Source organism: Hyperolius riggenbachi, chromosome 10 (assembly GCF_040937935.1).
Source record: "Hyperolius riggenbachi isolate aHypRig1 chromosome 10, aHypRig1.pri, whole genome shotgun sequence".
NCBI lineage: Eukaryota > Metazoa > Chordata > Amphibia > Anura > Hyperoliidae > Hyperolius > Hyperolius riggenbachi.
In genome coordinates this window covers 48,053,280-48,073,814 of record NC_090655.1, presented here as the reverse complement: position 1 = coordinate 48,073,814, position 20,535 = coordinate 48,053,280, and the positions used below count along the sequence as shown (strand labels likewise).

At 45.1% G+C, this 20,535-nt stretch overlaps 1 protein-coding gene across 1 annotated transcript in view; it reads right to left on the bottom strand.

Annotated features, from left to right (window-relative positions):
* Positions 1-20,237, bottom strand: part of C1S (complement C1s) — a 38,853-nt gene extending 18,616 nt beyond the window's left edge. The window contains exons 1-6 of the mRNA XM_068255227.1: positions 20,028-20,237; positions 16,210-16,417; positions 14,593-14,761; positions 11,694-11,816; positions 10,223-10,422; positions 2,167-2,314 (exon numbers count right to left, since the gene is read on the bottom strand). Coding sequence (XP_068111328.1) covers positions 2,167-2,314; positions 10,223-10,422; positions 11,694-11,816; positions 14,593-14,761; positions 16,210-16,417; positions 20,028-20,038 — 859 coding nt within the window. The 5' untranslated portion in view covers positions 20,039-20,237. The remainder of the gene's footprint in view (positions 1-2,166; positions 2,315-10,222; positions 10,423-11,693; positions 11,817-14,592; positions 14,762-16,209; positions 16,418-20,027) is intronic.
* Positions 20,238-20,535: the final 298 nt, after the last annotated feature.

Genomic DNA, 20,535 nt, shown 5'->3' with positions numbered 1-20,535 from the left:
TTAAGAGTGAATGAATGGCAGCAATGTAAAAATTCCCCTTGAAAATCAATAAGTACATTTTGATTGGCTGTTGTAGGCTCCACCCACATTTCTGAATATTCATCCCAGTCACCCAGTGGCCAATTTTGTAAAGTTTGGGAACCCTGCAATGTAAAAAACCCTGCAATGTAAAAAAGGTGAATTTTGATTGGCTGCTGTAGGCTCCACCCACTTTTCTGAATATTAGTCCCAGTCACCCAGTGGCCAACTGTGTCACATTTGAGAACCCTGCCAATAACAGAATGGCTGAAATCAATCTAACAAATCAGATTGGCTGTTTGTGGCTCCACCCCTTTAGTGATTTTGGACCCCAGTCACCCAATGACTGACTGTATCAGGTTTGAGGCCTCTGCCACTAACAGTGTAAGAATGGTAGCAATGTGAATATTCCCCTTGAAAATCAATAAGTACATTTTGATTGGCTGTTGTAGGCTCCACCTACATTTCTGAATATTCATCCCAGTCACCCAGTGGCCAATTGTGTAAAGTTTGGGAACCCTGCAATGTAAAAAATGAAGTTGTTGCCACTGCCCACTTTTTCTAACCTTGACATACTGTCACTCAATTATCAAGTTTATCAGCTTTGGGGTCCTTGGTATCAATACTTTGTATATTCCCATTGAAAAATAAACAAATCTGGCTGTTTGTGGCTCCGCCCCCTTCCTGAATTTGGACCCTAGTCACCCAGTGACCAACTGTACCAGGTTTGAGGCATCTGCTTTTACCAGTATAAGAGAATGGTAGCAGATGAAATATTTCCTTTGAAAATCAACAGGTGAATTTTTATTGGCTGTTGTAGGCTCCACCCACCTTCCAAAATCTTAATCTGTCACCCAATGACCAACTGTGCAAAGTTTGAGAACCCTGCCATTAACGGTGTAAGAATGGCTGCAGTTTATATTTTCCCAGTAAAAGTTGTTTTGGCTCCGCCCACTTTTTGTAACCTTGACACACAGTCACTCAATGACCAAGTTTGTGAGCTGTCAGGTTCCTGGCATCAAAAATGTGTGAATGGAAGCAGTTTATCCACCAAGGAAATCTGATTGGCTGTATGTGGCCCCGCCCCTTTAGTGAATTTGGACCCCAGTCACCCAATGACCGACTGTAGCAAGTTTGAAGCCTCTGCCATTAAAAGTGTAAGAATAGCAGCAGTTTAAATATTCCCCTTGAAAATCAATATGTGAATTTTGATTGGCTGTTGTAGGCTCCACCCATTTTCTTGAATCTTAATCACATTCACCCAGTGACCAAGTGTGGCAAGTTTGAGAACCCTGCGATTAACAGTCTAAGAATGGCTGCAGTTTACATTTTCCCATTTAAGATGAACGGCTGAAATTTGATTGGCTGTTTTATGCTCCTCCCACTTTTCCTGGATTCGTAACCTCGGTCACCAAGTGACCAACTGTGCCAAGTGTGGGGACTCTGGCTTGATTACTGTGAGAATGGGATCCTTTTACATTTTTTTCATTGACTTGAATGGGTGAAATCTGATTTGCTGTTTGTAGCTCCGCCCAGGTGTGCAGGGGGGCCGCGAGACCCCCAGAACATATCATCCCAGGTAGTAAGGGATCTGTATACCAAGTTTCGTTCAAATCGGTCAAGCCGTTTTCGAGTGATCACGGCACACACACACACACACACGCACGCACGCACGCACGCACGCACGCACGCACGCACGCACGCACGCACGCACACACACACACACACACACACACACACACACACACACGATTTTATATATATAGATTACACAGCCTGAATAGGAATTCCACTAAAACAAGAATAGGAACTGAGGAACTGAAAAGGAACTCCACTAAAAACTGCAGAATGCACACAAATTGACTTTACCGCCAGGTACAGGCAGGTCTTAAACTGATTGGTAAATTATGGCCAACATACCCACTTTTCTTAAATAATCTAAAAATATATCGCAAAATAGTGCACATTTACCGCATGCAGTAAATTCTGACTAAAACTTACCAGAGCTGCTTTTACAGCATGCTGTTAATAACGGATGGTAAGCGTACCAGAGTTGAGGCCAATGTTACAACACTGACAATTATTCTCGGGCTGGTACCCCGGCAAGGCTGACAATGAAACACTTAATTATTTTGGACATTTACTCACCCGCTTCCAGGTAACGGATCTTCCAGCCTTTGTTGTTGCCACTGCTGTCTGTTTCAAACTCAATGTCCACTTCATTGCTTCCAGTCTCGATGCGCGAGGGGGGCTTCTTACCACAGTAAGGACCAAACTGCTTGTCTTTGGTTTTTACCTGAGCGGAAAACCACACTTGTTCTAGTTTTGGACAAAGTAAGGGAGAATTAGAAAAGCTGTTACTGTGACCTACAGTAGCTGCTTAAAGGGAACCTGAAGCGAGTAAAATTATTTAAAATAAACACGTGACGTAGCTGCAAATGAATATTACATACTTACCTCGCCATCAGTTCCACTCAGAAGCTCACCATTTTCTTCTTACAGTGATCCCTTCCAGTTCTGACAATATTTTGTCAGTACTGAAATATACCAGTAGCTGTTAGTTACAACTGAATGTGCAAGATAATGTCCATGTTTCCCTATGGCTCAAGTGAGTGATATTACAGTTTAACAGTGTGCTGACCGGGAAGATGTTATGGGGTAATGGCCATTTTCAAAATGGAGGATGGAGAAATCCATTGATCACAGTGGACAAATGGGATGCAGGAGAGGAGAAAGAGATTGAGTAGTACACAGGAGGCAAGTATGACCTGTGTGTGGTTATTTTGACTTTTTATTTTCAGTTCAGGTTCTCTTTAACCTTGGATTTATCAACATTGAAGTTCAGAGGGCTCTGCTTTCAGAACTGTGTGGGTTACAGACTATTGCTGGGAGGAGATGTGTCACCTGACCTTCCAGCAGCAGCATTTAAAGGGACACTGTAGGGGGGGGGTCAGGGGAAAATAAGTTGAAGTTACCCGGGGCTTCTAATGGTCCCCCACAGACATCCTGCGCCCGCGCAGCCACTTCCAAATGCTCCGGCCCCGCCTCTGGTTCACTTCTGGAATTTCAGACTTTAAAGTCTGAAAACCACTGCACCTGCGTTGCCATGTCCTCACTCCCGCTGATGGCACCAGGAGCGTACTGCGCAGGCCCAGTATGGTCTGTGCCTGCACCGTGTGCTCCTGGTGACATCAGGGGAAGCGAGGACACGGCAACGCAGGCGCAGTGGTTTTCAGACTTTAAAGTCTGAAATTCCAGAAGTGAACCAGAGGCGGGGCCGGAGCATTGGGGAGTGGCTGTGGGGGACCATTAGAAGCCCCGGGTAACTTCAACTCATTTTCCCCTGACCCCCCCTACAGTGTCCCTTTAAGGCCAACACAAACTGTACATCGGTGCTAGTTCATTGTGTCTGTGTTCCTGCATCCCCGTGTCCTAGCCCTGTTAGCCTGAGTTTAGCGGCCTTTGTATCTAGTCCTAGTATCTAGTTCCTTGTTGCCTTACCCGTGTTTTGACCTGTGCTTGCCTTGTGACGATACTCTGCCTAAGTGATTACCTTGTACTGTATGATCTCCTGGTTTATATTCTGCTTATATGACTATCCGTTTGCCTGTTTTCTTAAGTACTGCACATTCTGTATATTGTATATATTTCTTTGTAGCGTTATTGTAAATATCATTCAGGTTTTGGGGTCTGTGTGCACACATTTTTATATACACTGGGTTACTCTGCATGGAAACCTTATGCAGAGTAGGCTGATTGTATATATCCCAGATTGCTTGTGTATGCTCCTTGAATACACTTGCCTGCAGGGTTGTCCTGTATTACTTAGTTTGCATTTGCCTACATGGAGATTATATTGTACTATTTGATGCAGATGTATGCTCTTTTATACTTTTGCATGCAAGGAGATTATGGCCTCAATTCACGGAGCATTATCAAACGTTTATCAAACACTTTATCAAACGTTTGATAATTTACCTCATGGGTAAAATCTCATTTTAAATTCACTAAGGTGTTATATATTTATCGAATGTTTTACCGATAAAACGTTCAACAAATATATAACCCCTTAGTGAGATTTTACCCATGAGGTAAATTATCAAACGTTTGATAAAGTGTTTGATAAACGTTTGATAATGCTCCGTGAATTGAGGCCTATATTGCATATTCCAGATTGCTTGTGTATGCATATTGAATGCACTTGCTGATAGGGAGATTTCTCCTATTACTTCTTGTATATTGTTGCATGTTAGTTTATTGTAGTGCATTAGGTTTATGCATGCAACTGATTTGTTCCTTGCATTTTGTTAATAAATTACGTTATTCATCTATTCCTGGCTTGATCTTTCAGTTTTTCCTCTTTAGTGACATTTCCTTCTTTATTGCATCTTGTGCATTGCCCATGTTGTTTTATGTGCAATGCATAAATGCAATCCTTACACATACATACTTTCAGTCATGGTGCTTGAAACCTCTGCTTTCATATCAGCTTGCTCTGGAAAATACTGTAGTATCTAATACTTCAAGAAAAAAGTAATATTAAAGAGAACCCGAGGTGGGCATCTTAGAATAAAATCTATACACAGAGGCTGGGTCTGGCTATAGTGCCCAGCCTCTGTTGCTAGCTGAATCCCCCCTAAGTCCCCTCTGGGCACCGCTCTAGCCCATAAATTACAGCCCCGCTGTCGGGCAATGTTTACCTCCCTAATGTCACTCACTTCGCTCCCCCCGCCTCCTGCAGAGCGCCGGCTCTCCGCCCGCGTCCCTTCTCTCCAATCAGCGGTGAGGGAAAGGACGTGGGTGGGGACCGGCGCTCTGCAAGAGGCGGGGGAGCGGCGTGAGTGACACTAGGGAGATAAACATAGCCCGCTGCGATACGCTGCGTGTCGACAGCGCGGCTATAATTTATGGGGGAGAGCGGAGCACAGGGGGGACTTTGGGGGGATTCAACTAGCAACAGAGGCTGGGCACTATAGCCAGACCCAGCCTCTGTGTATAGATTTTATTCTAAGATCCCCACCTCAGGTTCTCTTTAAGCATACTGATCTAATTTGATTAGTTCACTTTTTGTCCTTTCTTTAATATTGGTACAATATATCTCCAAGCCGAAGTGTCTTCTGCGAGGGTAAACATGGCTGAAATTGATGCTCAATGCATTGAGCCTGGTACACAATTTCAATTTTGATTGACCAAAAATGGGCCAATTTTACTTCCTTTATGTAGTATAAGGGTCAACATATGAATTCTATGAGCAGATTGTGTAGGTAAACTCTTATACTGTAGGTAACCCATCCTGTCTAAAGCCTACTATAACTCCCTCAAAAGAGCTATGCGAGAAATTTGCCTGCTACTTTGCTGACAAAGTATCCTCTATTCGGTCTCTTATTCAGTCCACAGCACCTAAGACTTATTCAACTCCTGGAAATAGTTGCAAAAACAACCTAACACCCTGGACTGACTTCAAAAGTATTAGTGAGGAAGAGATCTCAGACATCCTCCATCGCCTCCGCCAGACAACCTGCGAACTGGACCCACTAAACATATGCTGAAATGCCCTGACCTGCTTGGTCTAGCATTTCACAAAATAGTAAATTGCTCTCTGCAAGCAGGGAGGTTTCCTACGTCTCTAAAAGAAGGAATCATCAAGCCCCTTCTCAGGGGCGGCGCCAGGGGGGTGCAAGGGGGTGCTCGAGCACCCCCTAGAATTGTCCAAGCACCCCCAAAGCACCCCCTGGAGTGAACTGACTTCAGGCGTCTAAAAGACGCCAAGTCAGTTCACACAGCGGCAGCACGGAGCAGCAGGCAGGGCTACGGTAAGATGGCCGCCCGAAGCCCTGTTCTGCAGACTTCGGGCGGCCATTTTCCCGTAGCCCTGCTCTCTGCATCCAGGCAGGTAGTATCGTCGTGACGTCGGGAAGGAAGAGGATCGTGGGCGCGCGGGCGCTGCGCGCCACAATGAGGTCGGGACTCGGGACAGGAGGTCGGGAAAGAAGGTCTTCTGGCTGTAGGTGAGTAAATGGGTTTTTCTTTTCTTTTTCAGGTGATGCTGATTGTGCATATTGGGGTCATATCTGCTACGGATTGTGCATATTGGGGTCATATCTGCTACGGATTGTGCATATTGGGGTCATATCTGCTACGGATTGTGTATATTGGGGTCATATCTGCTACGGATTGTGCATATTGGGGTCATATCTGCTACGGATTGTGCATATTGGGGTCATATCTGCTACGGATTGTGCATATTGGGGTCATTTCTGCTACGGATTGTGCATATTGGGGTCATTTCTGCTACCGATTGTGCATATTGGGGTCATTTCTGCTACGGATTGTGCATATTGGGGTCATTTCTGCTACCGATTGTGCATATTGGGGTCATTTCTGCTACCGATTGTGCATATTGGGGTCATTTCTGCTACCGATTGTGCATATTGGGGTCATATCTGCTACCGATTGTGCATATTGGGGTCATATCTGCTACCGATTGTGCATATTGGGACCATATCTGCCACCGATTGTGCATATTGGGACCATATCTGCCACCGATTGTGCATATTGGGACCATATCTGCCACCGATTGTGCATATTGGGACCATATCTGCCACCGATTGTGCATATTGGGACCATATCTGCCACCGATTGTGCATATTGGGACCATATCTGCCACCGATTGTGCATATTGGGACCATATCTGCTACCGATTGTGCATATTGGGACCATATCTGCTACCGATCGTGCATATTGGGACCATATCTGCTACCGATTGTGCATATTGGGACCATATCTGCTACCGATTGTGCATATTGGGACCATATCTGCTACCGATTGTGCATATTGGGGCCATATCTGCTACCGATTGTGCATATTTGGGCCATATCTGCTACCGATTGTGCATATTGGGGCCATATCTGCTACCGATTGTGCATATTGGGGCCATATCTGCTACCGATTGTGCATATTGGGGCCATATCTGCTACCGATTGTGCATATTGGGGCCATATCTGCTACCGATTGTGCATATTGGGGTCATATCTGCTACCGATTGTGCATATTGGGGTCATATCTGCTACCGATTGTGCATATTGGGGTCATATCTGCTACCGATTGTGCATATTGGGGTCATATCTGCTACCGATTGTGCATATTGGAGCCATATCTGCTACCGATTGTGCATATTGGAGCCATATCTGATAACGATTGTGCGTATTGGGGTCATTGGACATGTTTTTTATTAAAATCTGCTCACATTACGTGTATTTTCTTGAGAAAACCTGCACAATTATGTGAATTTTCTGGGAAAAGGGTCACCAAAACTTGGGCCCTCTGTCTTTGCGTTGCACTTTTAAAGGGAACCCGAGGTGAGAATAATATTGAGGCTGCCATATTTATCTCCCTTTAAGCAATACCAGTTGCCTGGCTGCCGTGCTGGTCCTCTGCCTCTTATTCTTTCAACCATAGACCCTGAACAAGCATGCAGCAGGTCAGGGGTTTCTGACAATATTGTCAGAACTGACAAGATTAGCTGCATGGCTTGTTTCTGGTGTAATTCAGTTCACTACTACAGCCAAATAGATCAGCAGGGCTGCCAGGCAACTAGTATTGTTTAAAAGGAAATAAATATGGCAGCCACCATATCACTCTCACCCTGGGTTCACTTTAAATTACAGTTAGCCCCGCCCTCATCCGGTCATGACCACACCCATTTTTTCACCGCGGCGCGCTTTGCGCGCCGCAGGTTGTAGCCACACCCATTTTTTGCCGTGGCGCGCTTCGCGCGCCGCAGGTCGTCAGCTCCCCCGGAAATTGGTCCAGCACCTGCATAGCACCCCCTAAAAAAATTTCCTGGAGCCGCCACTGCCCCTTCTTAAAAAAACTTTCATGGATCCAGATGCTATGAGCAGCTACAGACCTGTCTCCAACCTCCCCTTCTTAGGTAAAGTTATTGAAAAGGCTGTCTATCTGCAACTTGAAACCAGGCTGTCAGTAAACAACATCCTGGACCCTCTACAGTCTGGCTTTAAGAAACACCACAGCTGTGAAACAGCCCTCATCCAAGTCTGCAACGACCTGCTCATGGCAAGGGACAGAGGGGAATGCTCCATCCTAATCCTGTTGGATCTCTCAGCTTTTGATACAGTTGACCACGAAATCCTGCTTAACAGACTGCAGGGCTACTGTGGCATCAGTGGATCAGTCCTCCAGTGGTTCAGATCATTCCTGACTGACAGAACACAGAGAGTATCCCTAGGTCCTATAATGTCCAAACCTGCACCTCTACAATTCGGAGTGCCACAAGGATCAATCCTATCCACTCTGCTGTTTGCAATCTACATGTTGCCACTCGGTACACTTATCCTACGTCATGGCCTGACGTACCACTGCTACGCCGATGACACACAGCTATACCTGTCCTTCAAACCTGGTGGAACAGACCCTACCCCAAAAATAAACTCTTGCTTAGCTGAGCTACAGGCATGGATGAATGATAACTGGTTGAAACTGAATGCTGACAAAACTGAGGTCCTGTTTGTCCAAAGCCAGCTCTCGCCATCAAAACAGCTCTATCCTAAAGCAACACCAATCAGGATTGGGAATTCAGACATAAACAGCTCCAACCTTGTGCGCAGCCTTGGCGTACTAATCGATGGGGAATTGAGTTTCAGAAACCAAATTTCATCTGTAGTTAAATCTTCCTACTTTCATCTGAAGAACATTGCAAAGATTAAACATCTGATTCCCCCAGAGGATCTTCCAACCCTAGTCCATGCCTTCATTACATCACGGCTGGACTACTGCAATGCCCTTTATGCTGGCCTCCCCCAAAAGGACCTGCGTCGCCTGCAATTAGTGCAGAATGCTGCTGCCAGATTGCTAACAAACCAGCCTCGCCACTGTCACATTACACCGATCCTTCGCTCACTGCACTGGCTACCAGTAGAATGGAGAATACTCTTCAAGATTGGACTGCTGACATTCAAATCCCTGCACAATCTGGGCCCTGGATACATGAAGGACCTGCTGAAGCTGCACCACACCTCTCACATCCTCAGATCAGCAAGTTCTATAAACTTGGTCACTCCCAGAGTGCACCTCAAAAAATCTGGAGATAGAGCCTTCTGTCATGCTGCCCCTACTCTTTGGAACTCCCTGCCACACCCAGTAAAGACAGCACCATCCCTGGAGCTATTCAAATCCAGACTGAAAAGCCACCTGTTTAGCCTGGCATTTCCAGACTTATAAAATTCTTCCTCTGTACCACAATGGTCGGAGCCATGCTTATGCGCTTTGAGTCCCATGGGAGAAAAGCGCTTTACAAATGTTATTTGTTGTTGTTGTTATACTACATGGAGGTGGTAAAATTGGTCAGTGATTGGTCAATCATAATTGAAGGCGTGAACCAGGCTTTGGAGAGGATACTGCAGCTCTCAAGGGCCTTGATTAATTAAAGGATGCCAGAGCCGAAAAGATTAGGAGAAACAGGGGAGCAGGCATGCAGGAGAACAGAGGCGCCAAAAGGATAAAAGGAAGCTAAATGAGCTTAAAAAACCAAATTCTTGGTAAATAGAGGAGGCAGTGGTGGACTTACCTCCTCCAAGTAGACACACAACGACTGTAGTAAAGACAGTCAATGTATTTTATTTATGCACTCCAAATATGCAACGCGTTTCGCAGGTTTGATCCCGCTTCATCAGGCAATAACAACGGAGCAATAGCATATGTGGTCAGTAGAAGAGCCAGGCACCGCAGTGTGGGGGAGCAGGCATGTATGAGGGCTGTCCGGATGGCACCCGCTCCTCTGTTCTCCTTCGTTCCCCTCCTTTCTTACCCAAAGCCCCCCGGCAGCCTCTTCCGGGTCGCCGGAGTCAAGTATCAGTGCAGCAGGCGCCGGCTGCGCATCCTACATCATGCACAGCGGACGACACGTGTGATCCTCTCTGCATAACATGTGCTCTTAACTCACGCAAGCTAATCCTATTTGCTGCACGATAGCATGTAGTGTGACCGCGATAGTACACCAGCATGGCTGCTACTATGTTAATTAACAAAGTAGTGGCCGCACTAGTCACGCTACATGCTATCGCGCGGCAATTAGGATTAGCTCACGTAAGTTAAGAGCACAGAGTGATTGAAGGATTTTTTTTTTAAATACATGGATGGTCAGGGGCTTTGCTTCAGAATGTGATACAGAAAAACGGTTACTTACAGTCAATCTGTCGTAAGCGCATCTGCCATCATCTGATTCCTCAATATCAAAGTCTTCTGGCTGGAAGGTAAGGATGATCTGGTATCCCACCTCTAAGATCACCTTATAATCACAGAGTGAGTTTTCAGGATATGCAGATGGGTACCCGGGGCTACTGATCTGACCCCTCAGTTCTGTATACAGACCCCCACTGCAGTTCACTGCAAAAGATAAAAGACATATTCAGCTTACTCTGTCCCTTCCAACAATGCCAACAGACTTTATTCTTTCTAACAAAAGCAACTAAGTCAAGACCTTCCAAGAAAAACAGTCAGGTCCTTTCCAATAAGGCCATTCCCATCAGTTTCTTCAAACAAGTCCAATAACATATTTTCTGGCATTGTGTGTCCCTTTCCTCCCCACATCTTGCCTGGACAACCATCGCCTTGAGTAGCTACAACATGACTGCCGCTGCCAGGTGGATGCCACCTTAACCACCGGCCAGAGTAATGCTACCTTTGGAATGAAGGGAGCAGTGAGCAGCTGCCACTGCCCTCCAGCACTTTCTATTGACGGGCCTCCTGTTGCTTTGGAGACGCATCAACAATGATGTATGCCGAACAGCTACATGGGAAGTGGCGGTGAGGGGACAACACAGGCCTAGTTCACGCTTCAATTCACCAAATGCAATCACAATGACTGTAGCGGTTTTTTAAAACAATGGGCTCGATTCACAAAGCGGTGCTAACCCAGTTTGAGACTTTAGGCGTGATAACCATTGCACCACGCTGGTGAAAAGCCAGTTTAGGTGTGATAAGTTTAGGCATGATAAGTTTAGGTGTGATAAGTTTAGGCATGCTAAGTTTAGATAAGTTTATATCGCTTGCAAAGTCCCGCACGCAAAGCAGCGCCATTAAACTTTATACGAAGTGCAGCAGTCTTTGCTAGCGTAAAACTTTTAATCAGCTGTGCACTCCGGTGCTAACGCAGTTGGCGCTTAAACTTATCACACCTAAACTTATCACACCTAAACTTATCATGCCTAAACTTATCACACCTAAACTTATCACACCTAAACTTATCATGCCTAAACTGAGTTTAGGCATGATAAAGGGCTTTTCACCAGGGTGCTAACTGTTAGCACCGCTTTGTGAATCAGGCCCAATATTTTTAGTAAGCGAGTTTGTAGGCATTTGCAATTTTGCAACATTCCTTTACTTAATGTTCAAACACAAAGCACAATAGTGTAATTGTGAAAATGTCTTTGCGATTTTACAATGTCATTTTTCTGCAATTTTCTTTTTACTAGGTTTTAGAATTTCTCTAGATGCTAGAAACTCGAGGAAATGCAGAAGAAATGCAGCATGCAGAACGTGGGCGAAATCGGATCTCAGTAGTATATAAGGGGTGTTTTGCAATTTGCATCAGTAGCAGATGGCAAAACTCAGTAAGTCACGTGTAGTATAAAACAGCTGAAAGGAGAGACAGTTACCCCCACAGGAGCGCTGGTCTTGCTGCAGGTCATACTCTGGGGGGCAGGAACAGAAGTACCCTCCGATGTAGTTGTTACAGAAATGTGAGCACGGCTTCTGCTGCTCTTCACATTCATCCACATCTGAGACAGAAACACGAGGACAAAGAGAAAACAGAGAAAATATAGCCATTCTAGACTGTAGAATTAATCAGTGGTTCAGATTATAGAACAGGCACCCCAATTTATTTTATGGGATCTTCAAATCATCGGACTGAAGTGAAAACTCCAGCATGTACTGAATAAAACGATCCCCCTCATTATAGGACTTGTTACAGTTAGGGCCCTTTTACACTATATCAGTTGCTCTTAGCTATAACTGAAAGGAGAACTGATGTGCAAGGTAATGTCCATGTTTCCCGATTATAGTTCCCATTATACGCATTTTAACTAAAAGCTTTATCACAATGCACTGCTATGGAAAGTTAAAGCTAGCCCAAACTGAAAATTAAAAGTCAAAATAAACATACACACGTCATACTTCCCTCCCGTGTAGTCTACTCATCAATCTCTTTCTCCTCTCCTGTGTCCTGTTTATCCACTGTGATCGATGGAATTCTCAGTCCTCCATTTTAAAAATGGCCATTACCCCATAACAGCTTCCGGGTCAGCACACTGTTAACTGTAATATCGCCCACTTGAACCGTAGGGAAACATGGACATTAGCTTGCACATCAGTTGTCTTTTTAGTTATAACTGACCGCAACTGGTATATAACTAACAGCACCTGCTATAATTCCGTTCTGACAAAATCTTGTCAGAACTGGAAGGAATCAATGTAAGAACAAAATAGTAAGGGTACGTACAGACATACGATAACGATCGTTCGTTCTGAACGACGAACGATGTTAAAGGAGGTATCGGCCGATGATCGTTTGAAGAAAGGCCACTTTGAACATCGTTCGTGTACGAACGATCTTGGAACGAGCGTTGCGTGCGCAACATGATGTATAAACTGATTTCAAACACAAGTGTCAAAAAGAACTGTTTGAGCATGTGCAAAGCTTTGAGAACGAACGATCAACGACCGATCGTTGTACAGACATTACTTTTTGAACGATGGTCGTTGGAAAAGATCTGGCAGAATGGATCGTTCTTTACCAACGACATATCTCGTTGGTCGGTCGTTTTAATGATCGTTCGTGCACTTTTTACGAACGATCGTCGGGCAATGCCGTCGGTAACGATCGTTTTAAACGACTATAGTCGTATGTCTGTACGCACCCTAAGCCTCTGAGAGGAAGTGATGGCAAGGTAAGTATGTAATATTCATTTGTAGGTACATCATGTGTTTAATTTAAATAATTTTACTTGGTTATGTTCACTTTAAAATGCATAAGTTTGTCAGCGTATAGTGTAAAATTGGCCTGAGGAGGCTTTCACACTGTATACTGGTGGTAGCACTGTGGTGCGGATCCGCAGGGCTGCCAGGCAACTGGTGTGGTTAAAAAGGAAATAAACATGGCAGCCTTCATATTCCCACTTCAGTTGCCCTTTAAAATAACCTTTTAGCACTTTGCAATTGAAGATGCACCAAAAAGTTGGTAAAAAAAGAACTTAAATTATTTTCCCTTGCATGTTGTTGACAGTGTGTGAACACATCACCTAGGTCTAGGAGAAAAAGTGAATTGCATGTGGGCCTGTGTAACATGGAAAGTTCACCTGGACCATTCACACCACTTGTCAACAACAACAAAAAGCAGCATCTGCCAGGCACTGCATTTAACAAGCATGTTCTTGAAGCTGTAATGCACCTGATCTGTTTCTCTGCTTACTGACTCAGGGAGTCCCCTACTTACAAACGACTTCAGTTACAATGTTTCAGAGATACAGATTTATGCACTAAGCAGTAGTTAGCACAGCCTTATTGAAACTTAGGGCTCGATTCACAAAGTGGTGCTAACCCAGTTAGAGACTTTAGGCGTGATAACCATTTTTAGTTTAGGCATGATAAGTTTAGGCATGATAAGTCTAGGCATGATAAGTTTAGGCATGCTAAGTTTAGGCATGCTAAGTTTAGATAAGTTTAGATCGCATGCAAAGTCCCGCACGCAAAGCAGCGCCATTAAACTCTATGCAAAGTGCACCAGACTTTGCTAGCGCAAAACTTTTGATCAGCTGTGCACTGCGGTGCTAACCCAGTTGGTGCTTAAACTTATCACGCCTAAAAACTTATCACACCTAAACTTATCATGCCTAAACTTATCACACCTAAACACCTAAACTTATCACACCTAAACTTATCATGCCTAAACGGAGTTTAGGCGTGATAAAGGGCTTTTCACCAGGGTGCTAACTGTTAGCACCGGTTTGTGAATCAGGCCCTTAAAGAGGAACTGAAACCAAGGATTGAACTTCATCCCAATCAGTAGCTGATACCCCCTTTTCCAATGAGAAATCTATTCCTTTTTCTCGAATAGATCATCAGGGACATCTGTATGGCTGATATTGTGGTGAAACCCCTCCCACAGTGTGATGTCATAACCAAGGCCCTGACAGTTTCTTGTCTGTGAGCCTTGTTTTATTGTGGGAAATAACGGCTGCTTCCAACTGCCAAGCAACCAGTATCTCCCTCTGTACATGTGTATATCTATAAAGAAAACAAAAAAAAAACGTTTAGCCTATCGCATTGTTAGGGGGTGTGGTTATAGATAATGGCAGTTGGTGCTGTCTGTTTTTTATTCATGTCTGCCAGTAGTAAAGATGATTACATGCAGGCTGATTGTGGATCAAACAATATGAACATTTCTCAATCTCTCTTCCTCTTTAAAGCATAAGACCTCCTCATTCTCTCAATGAAAATCCACAGATGCCATGTGCCCTCTTCACAATCAGCTGATGAATGGCATTACGCACATACCTACAGCCATGTAGTATGCAGAGAATCCCGTGTATCTCTCCTGGTTGGAAAAGTCGGATGTGAAGAGTAGACTTAGTTCAGTGGTCGGGTAATATCTCTCTTTAATGGGCTGACCTGTGGAAAAACTCTGGCCACACACAGATTCCTGCTCCTCATTTCCAATTATCACCTGAAACAAAGAAAGGATGGGTAGGCCCAAACGTTTATCAATGTTATCGCCTGTAGGCCCCTTTCACACTAGCACTGAAAACCTGCGCTGCGTTACCCTTTCTTACCACAAGGTGCCGCGAGTGCAATGAAAGTCAATGGAGCCTTGCACACCTGAGACGAAAGGAGGGAAAAGTTTTATACAAACCTCGGGCTTCCTCCAGCCACCTCCATTCAGGCCGCTCCCACTGAGCCGTCCAAAGCCTCCTGGATCGTCCAGTAGAAGCCCTGTTATCTTTGGCCAGTGGGCGCATGCGCAGTACGCCCACTTGCGTTCCCGGCAATGGGGCATGCACACGGGGCCAGGCCGCGCATGCGCAGTACGCCCGACGATAACGGGGCTTCTACTGGACGATCCAGGAGGCTTTGGATGGCTCAGTGGGAGCGATCTGTGTGGAGGGGGCGGGAGGAAGCCCCAGATTTGTATAAAACTTTTTCCTCCTTTCGTCTCAGATTTTCTTTAATGCGGTACGATGTGCCGGAAGCATCTGATCTGACGTAAAGTCTGCAGCGTGTTACCGTATGAAACGTGCCATCTAAGGGTGACGCAGCAAGAGTGCTTGGCAGGAGAGCGGTGCGACGCAGCAGCGCGAATGTGTGGACCAACAAGAAAATCAGTTGTATTGTATGGATAACACCCCCTCTTGTCTTGCAATGAAAGTGGCTCCTTCTATTTTGTAGTGGCAGCATCCCCTACTGTCTAGCAGTGACAGCACCCCCTCCTGTCTAGCAGTGACTGTGCTCCCTCTTATCTAGCAGTTACAATGACCCCTCCTGTCTGGCAGTGACTGTGCTCCCTTCCATCTAGCAGTTGCAGTGACCCCTCCTGTTTAGTAGTGACTGTGTATCTCTTATCTAGCAGTTACAGTGACCCCTCCTGTTTAGCAGTGACTGCGCTCCCTCTTATCTAGCAGTGACTGCACCCCCTCCTGCATAGCAGTGACTGCGCTCGCTCTTATCTAGAAGTTACAGTGACGCCTCCTGTGTAGCAGTGACTGTTCTACTACTTGTCTTGTATGGATAGCATCCCCTCTTGTCTTGCAATGAGAGTGGCACTTTCTATTTTGTAGTGGCAGTGTCCGCTATTGTGTTGCAGTGCTCCTCCCTCTGATGCAGTGGCAATGTCCCCTATTGTGTTGCAGTGGCAGTGTCCCCTCTTGTGTTGCAGTGGCAGTGTCCCCTCCTGTGTTGCAGTGGCAGTGTCCCCTCCTGTGTTGCAGTGGCAGTGTCCCCGTGGCAGTGTCCCCTCCTGTGTTGCAGTGGCAGTGTCCCCTCCTGTGTTGCAGTGGCAGTGTCCCCTCCTGTGTTGCAGTGGCAGTGTCCCCTCCTGTGTTGCAGTGGCAGTGTCCTCTACTGTCTTGCAGGGAAATCTCTTCTCCTATCAAGCAGTTAATGTATCGTCCTGTTTACCTTCAAAGAGTCATATTCACAATCATCCGAAGGCTCAATATCCAGGTGGATGAAATACAGGCGGATGCCATATCCCTCCGGGACCTGTATCTTCCAGGATTCTCTGGCATTGTTGGGGTACCCCTGTGGATAATTGGGGGAGGTGATATCCCCAAACATAGAAGGGGAAGCTGCACAGGCACATCCCAGGAAACTGAGGAGTATCCACCTGTTGGAAAATAAAACAAGTATTGTGAACGTCATTGGCTGCTTGGGGAACTCTTTCTTCACATATTTTGTTCAGGGATATCAAAGAATTACTTCTATAAGACAGGCAAAGAGCAATGGACAGTCATCTACAGGGAGTGCAGAATTATTAGGCAAGTGGTATTTTTGAGGAATAATTTTATTATTGAACAACAACCATGTTCTCAATGAACCCAAAAACTCATTAATATCAAAGCTGAATATTTTTGAAAGTAGTTTTTAGTTTTAGCTATTTTTGGGTGATCTGTGTGTGCAGGTGACTATTACTGTGCATAATTATTAGGCAACTTAACAAAAAACAAATATATATCCATTTCAATTATTTATTTTTACCAGTGAAACCAATATAACATCTCAACATTCATAAATATACATTTCTGACATTCAAAAACAAAACAAAAACAAATTAGTGACCAATATAGCCACTTTTCTTTGCAAGGACACTCAAAAGCCTGCCATCCATGGATTCTGTCAGTGTTTTGATCTGTTCACCATCAACATTGCGTGCAGCAGCAACCACAGCCTCCCAGACACTGTTCAGAGAGGTGTACTGTTTTCCCTCCTTGTAAATCTCACATTTTATGATGGACCACAGGTTCTCAATGGGGTTCAGATCAGGTGAACAAGGAGGCCATGTCATTAGTTTTTCTTATTTTATACCCTTTCTTGCCAGCCACGCTGTGGAGTACTTGGACGTGTGTGATGGAGCATTGTCCTGCATGAAAATCATGTTTTTCTTGAAGGATGCAGACTTCTTCCTGTACCACTGCTTGAAGAAGGTGTCTTCCAGAAACTGGCAGTAGGACTGGGAGTTGAGCTTGACTCCATCCTCAACCCGAAAAGGCCCCACAAGCTCATCTTTGATGATACCAGCCCAAACCAGTACTCCACCTCCACCTTGCTGGCGTCTGAGTCGGACTGGAGCTCTCTGCCCTTTACCAATCCAGCCACGGGCCCATCCATCTGGCCCATCAAGACTCACTCTCTTTTTATCAGTCCATAAAACCTTAGAAAAATCAGTCATGAGATATTTCTTGGCCCAGTCTTGACATTTCAGCTTGTGTGTCTTGTTCAGTGGTGGTCGTCTTTCAGCCTTTCTTACCTTGGCCATGTCTCTGAGTATTGCACACTTTGTGCTTTTGGGCACTCCAGTGATGTTGCAGCTCTGAAATATGGCCAAACTGGTGGCAAGTGGCATCTTGGCAGCTGCACGCTTGACTTTTCTCAGTTCATGGGCAGTTATTTTGCATCTTGGTTTTTCCACACGCTTCTTGCGACCCTGTTGACTATTTTGAATGAAATGCTTGATTGTTCGATGATCACACTTCAGAAGCTTTGCAATTTTAAGAGTGCTGCATCCCTCTGCAAGATATCTCACTATTTTTGACTTTTCTGAGCCTGTCAAGTCCTTCTTTTGACCCATTTTGCCAAATAAAAGGAAGTTGCCTAATAATTATGCACACCTGATATAGGGTGTTGATGTCATTAGACCACACCCCTTCACATTACAGAGATGCACATCACCTAATATGCTTAATTGGTAGTAGGCTTTCAAGACTATACAGCTTGGAGTAAGACAACATGCATAAAGAGGATGATGTGGTCAAAATACTAATTTGCCTAATAATTCTGCACTCCCTGTAGAGCAGCATTCAGCATTAAACTGTTCAGCACTGGAAGAATGATCCTTTGTATATAGGCTACAGCACTCTAGTACTCCAGTACACAGCTACGGCACATAGCTCTACTGGCGGTATCTCACAAAAGTGAGTACACCTCTCACAATTTTGTAAAAATATTATATATTTTCTTGGGACAACACTGATGATATGACACTGTGATACAGTACAATGTAAAGTAGTCAGTGCACAGCTTGTATAGCATTGTAAATTTGCTGTCCCATCAAAATAATTAAACACAGACATTAATGTTTAAACCGCTGGCAACAAAACTGAGTACACCCCTAAGTGGAGAACATCAAAATTGTGGCCAAATTGTCAATATTTTGTGTGTCCACCATTATTTTCCAGCAATGCCTTAACTCTCTTTGGTACGGAATTCATTAGAGCTTCACAGGTTGCTACTGGAATCTTCTTCCACTCCTCCATGATAAAGCTGTGTTGTGAGATGTTAGAGATCTTGCGCTCCTCCACCTTGAGGATGCCCCACAGATTTTCAATAGAGTTTAGGTCTGGAGACATGCTTGGCCACTCCAGCACCACTACCCCCAGTTTCTTTGGCAAGGCAGCGGTCATCTTGGAGGTGTGTTTGGGGTTGTGTTAGAATACAGCCCTGTGGGCCAGTTTTTGAAGGGAGAGGCTCATGCTCTGCTTTAGTACATCACAGTACATGTAAACATTCATGGTTCCCTCGATGACTTGTGGATCACCAGTCAGTGGCGTAACTAAAAATCATGGCCCCCCCAGCAAAACTTTGATGGGACCACCCAATGCTAACCCCTTCCCTTGCCTCCCCTTGGTGCACTCCATGGCCTGGAGGCCCATCTCACAAGGGTCATAAAACAAGGGTCATAAGTGTAGCCATCATCATCTTCACACTCAAGTGTAGCTCCTGATCTGAAGGATGGCCCCAGTATCGGAGGAGGGGAAGGTTTGTAGTCGGAGCCCCCGACAGCTCTGTGCCCCCCTGCCCCAGTGGCAGGACTCATGCAGCTCCAAGCCATGACACTCCCACCTCCATGCTTGAAATGTGAGAGGTGTACACACTTTTGTGAGATACTGTAAATCACATTTACAGAAGGTTTCCTGTGTTCAAACATAGTGTAATAAGCAAAAGCAACCAATCCGAAAGCATCAGTGTCACATGGGCAGTCACTTCCTTAGGTTAGGTATGTATTTACACAGATCTGGACAGTCATAATGGACAATACAGTGTAACAACCCTTATAGACCACCATACCAGTACAGACAGATTGCAGTACTAAGATGTTTGGCTTAATCAGCACCTATATTTTCAATCACCCACAAGGCAAGTAAGCAAGTACCTAGGGCCTAGAATATGTCCAAGGGCCTGCCTGTCACCTTCTCTGATCCCACTCCTCTACTCAGGCGCGTAGCAATAGGGGTTGCACAGGTAGCGACTGCATCGGAGTCCTTGGGCCAGAGGGGCCCCGAAGGGTCCTCCCTCAACTACAGTATTAGCTCTGTATTGGTCCTATGCTCATAATAATCACTTTTATAGATACTTTGAATAGTGGTAATCATTAACAAACGGTTCCCCTTCTTGCACCTCTGACACTGTGGTTGCCATTGACAGGTTTTGGTGTGCCGTATCAATTGTTATGTATAGAGTGCTTGGGGGTCCCATTGTAAAAGTTGCATCGGGGCCCACAGCTCCATAGCTACGCCACTGCCTCTACTCCTATCCTTAACAAAAATGTTATATGGCAAGCACAGGTAGCCTAAGCTGATACCCTAATTAATGCCCATTTTTTCAGCTTAAATAATGTCTGGTCATGACATGTGCACTTCTATTCCCAGAGTGCAACTTGCACACTGCTTGCTCTCCAGGCAATGATCTACATTCAAGAGTTAAAAGCATCAGTGACTCACCTAAATCCCATTTCTCAATACGAAGGAAGTCCTGCGACACACTGAGACAGGCAGAGCGTGCAACAAATTCAACTCTGGTTCTCTAGAGCATTGAGCAGGCTGGGTGTCTCTCATAAGCATCCCTGGACCCCCACCTCTCAAGAGTACAGCAGGAGCAACTTATCTGCATGTTCTGAGCTCTGGTGTCCTCTGGTGGCCAAAAGTACTCGCTGCTCAACAGAGCTAATGGGAGGGGGGCTGCTATCATGACACAAAAATGTAAAAATAGATATAACAGAGAAAAGTGAGAGACAGGCATTACAGATGTTGGGTTGGACAGGCCCGCACATGTGGGGGGAGGAAGCAAAGCCAATGGCATCTGAGGCTGCAGGAATTCCCAGGATTTCACAAGACTTGGGCTGAGTTTGGGATAAAGCAGCTGATTTCCGATAAATAAAATGGAAAGCAGAAGGAGGGGAGCGGGGTGGAAGGCAATGACCTGTCCAGCCATATTTATCCAGTTCATCCT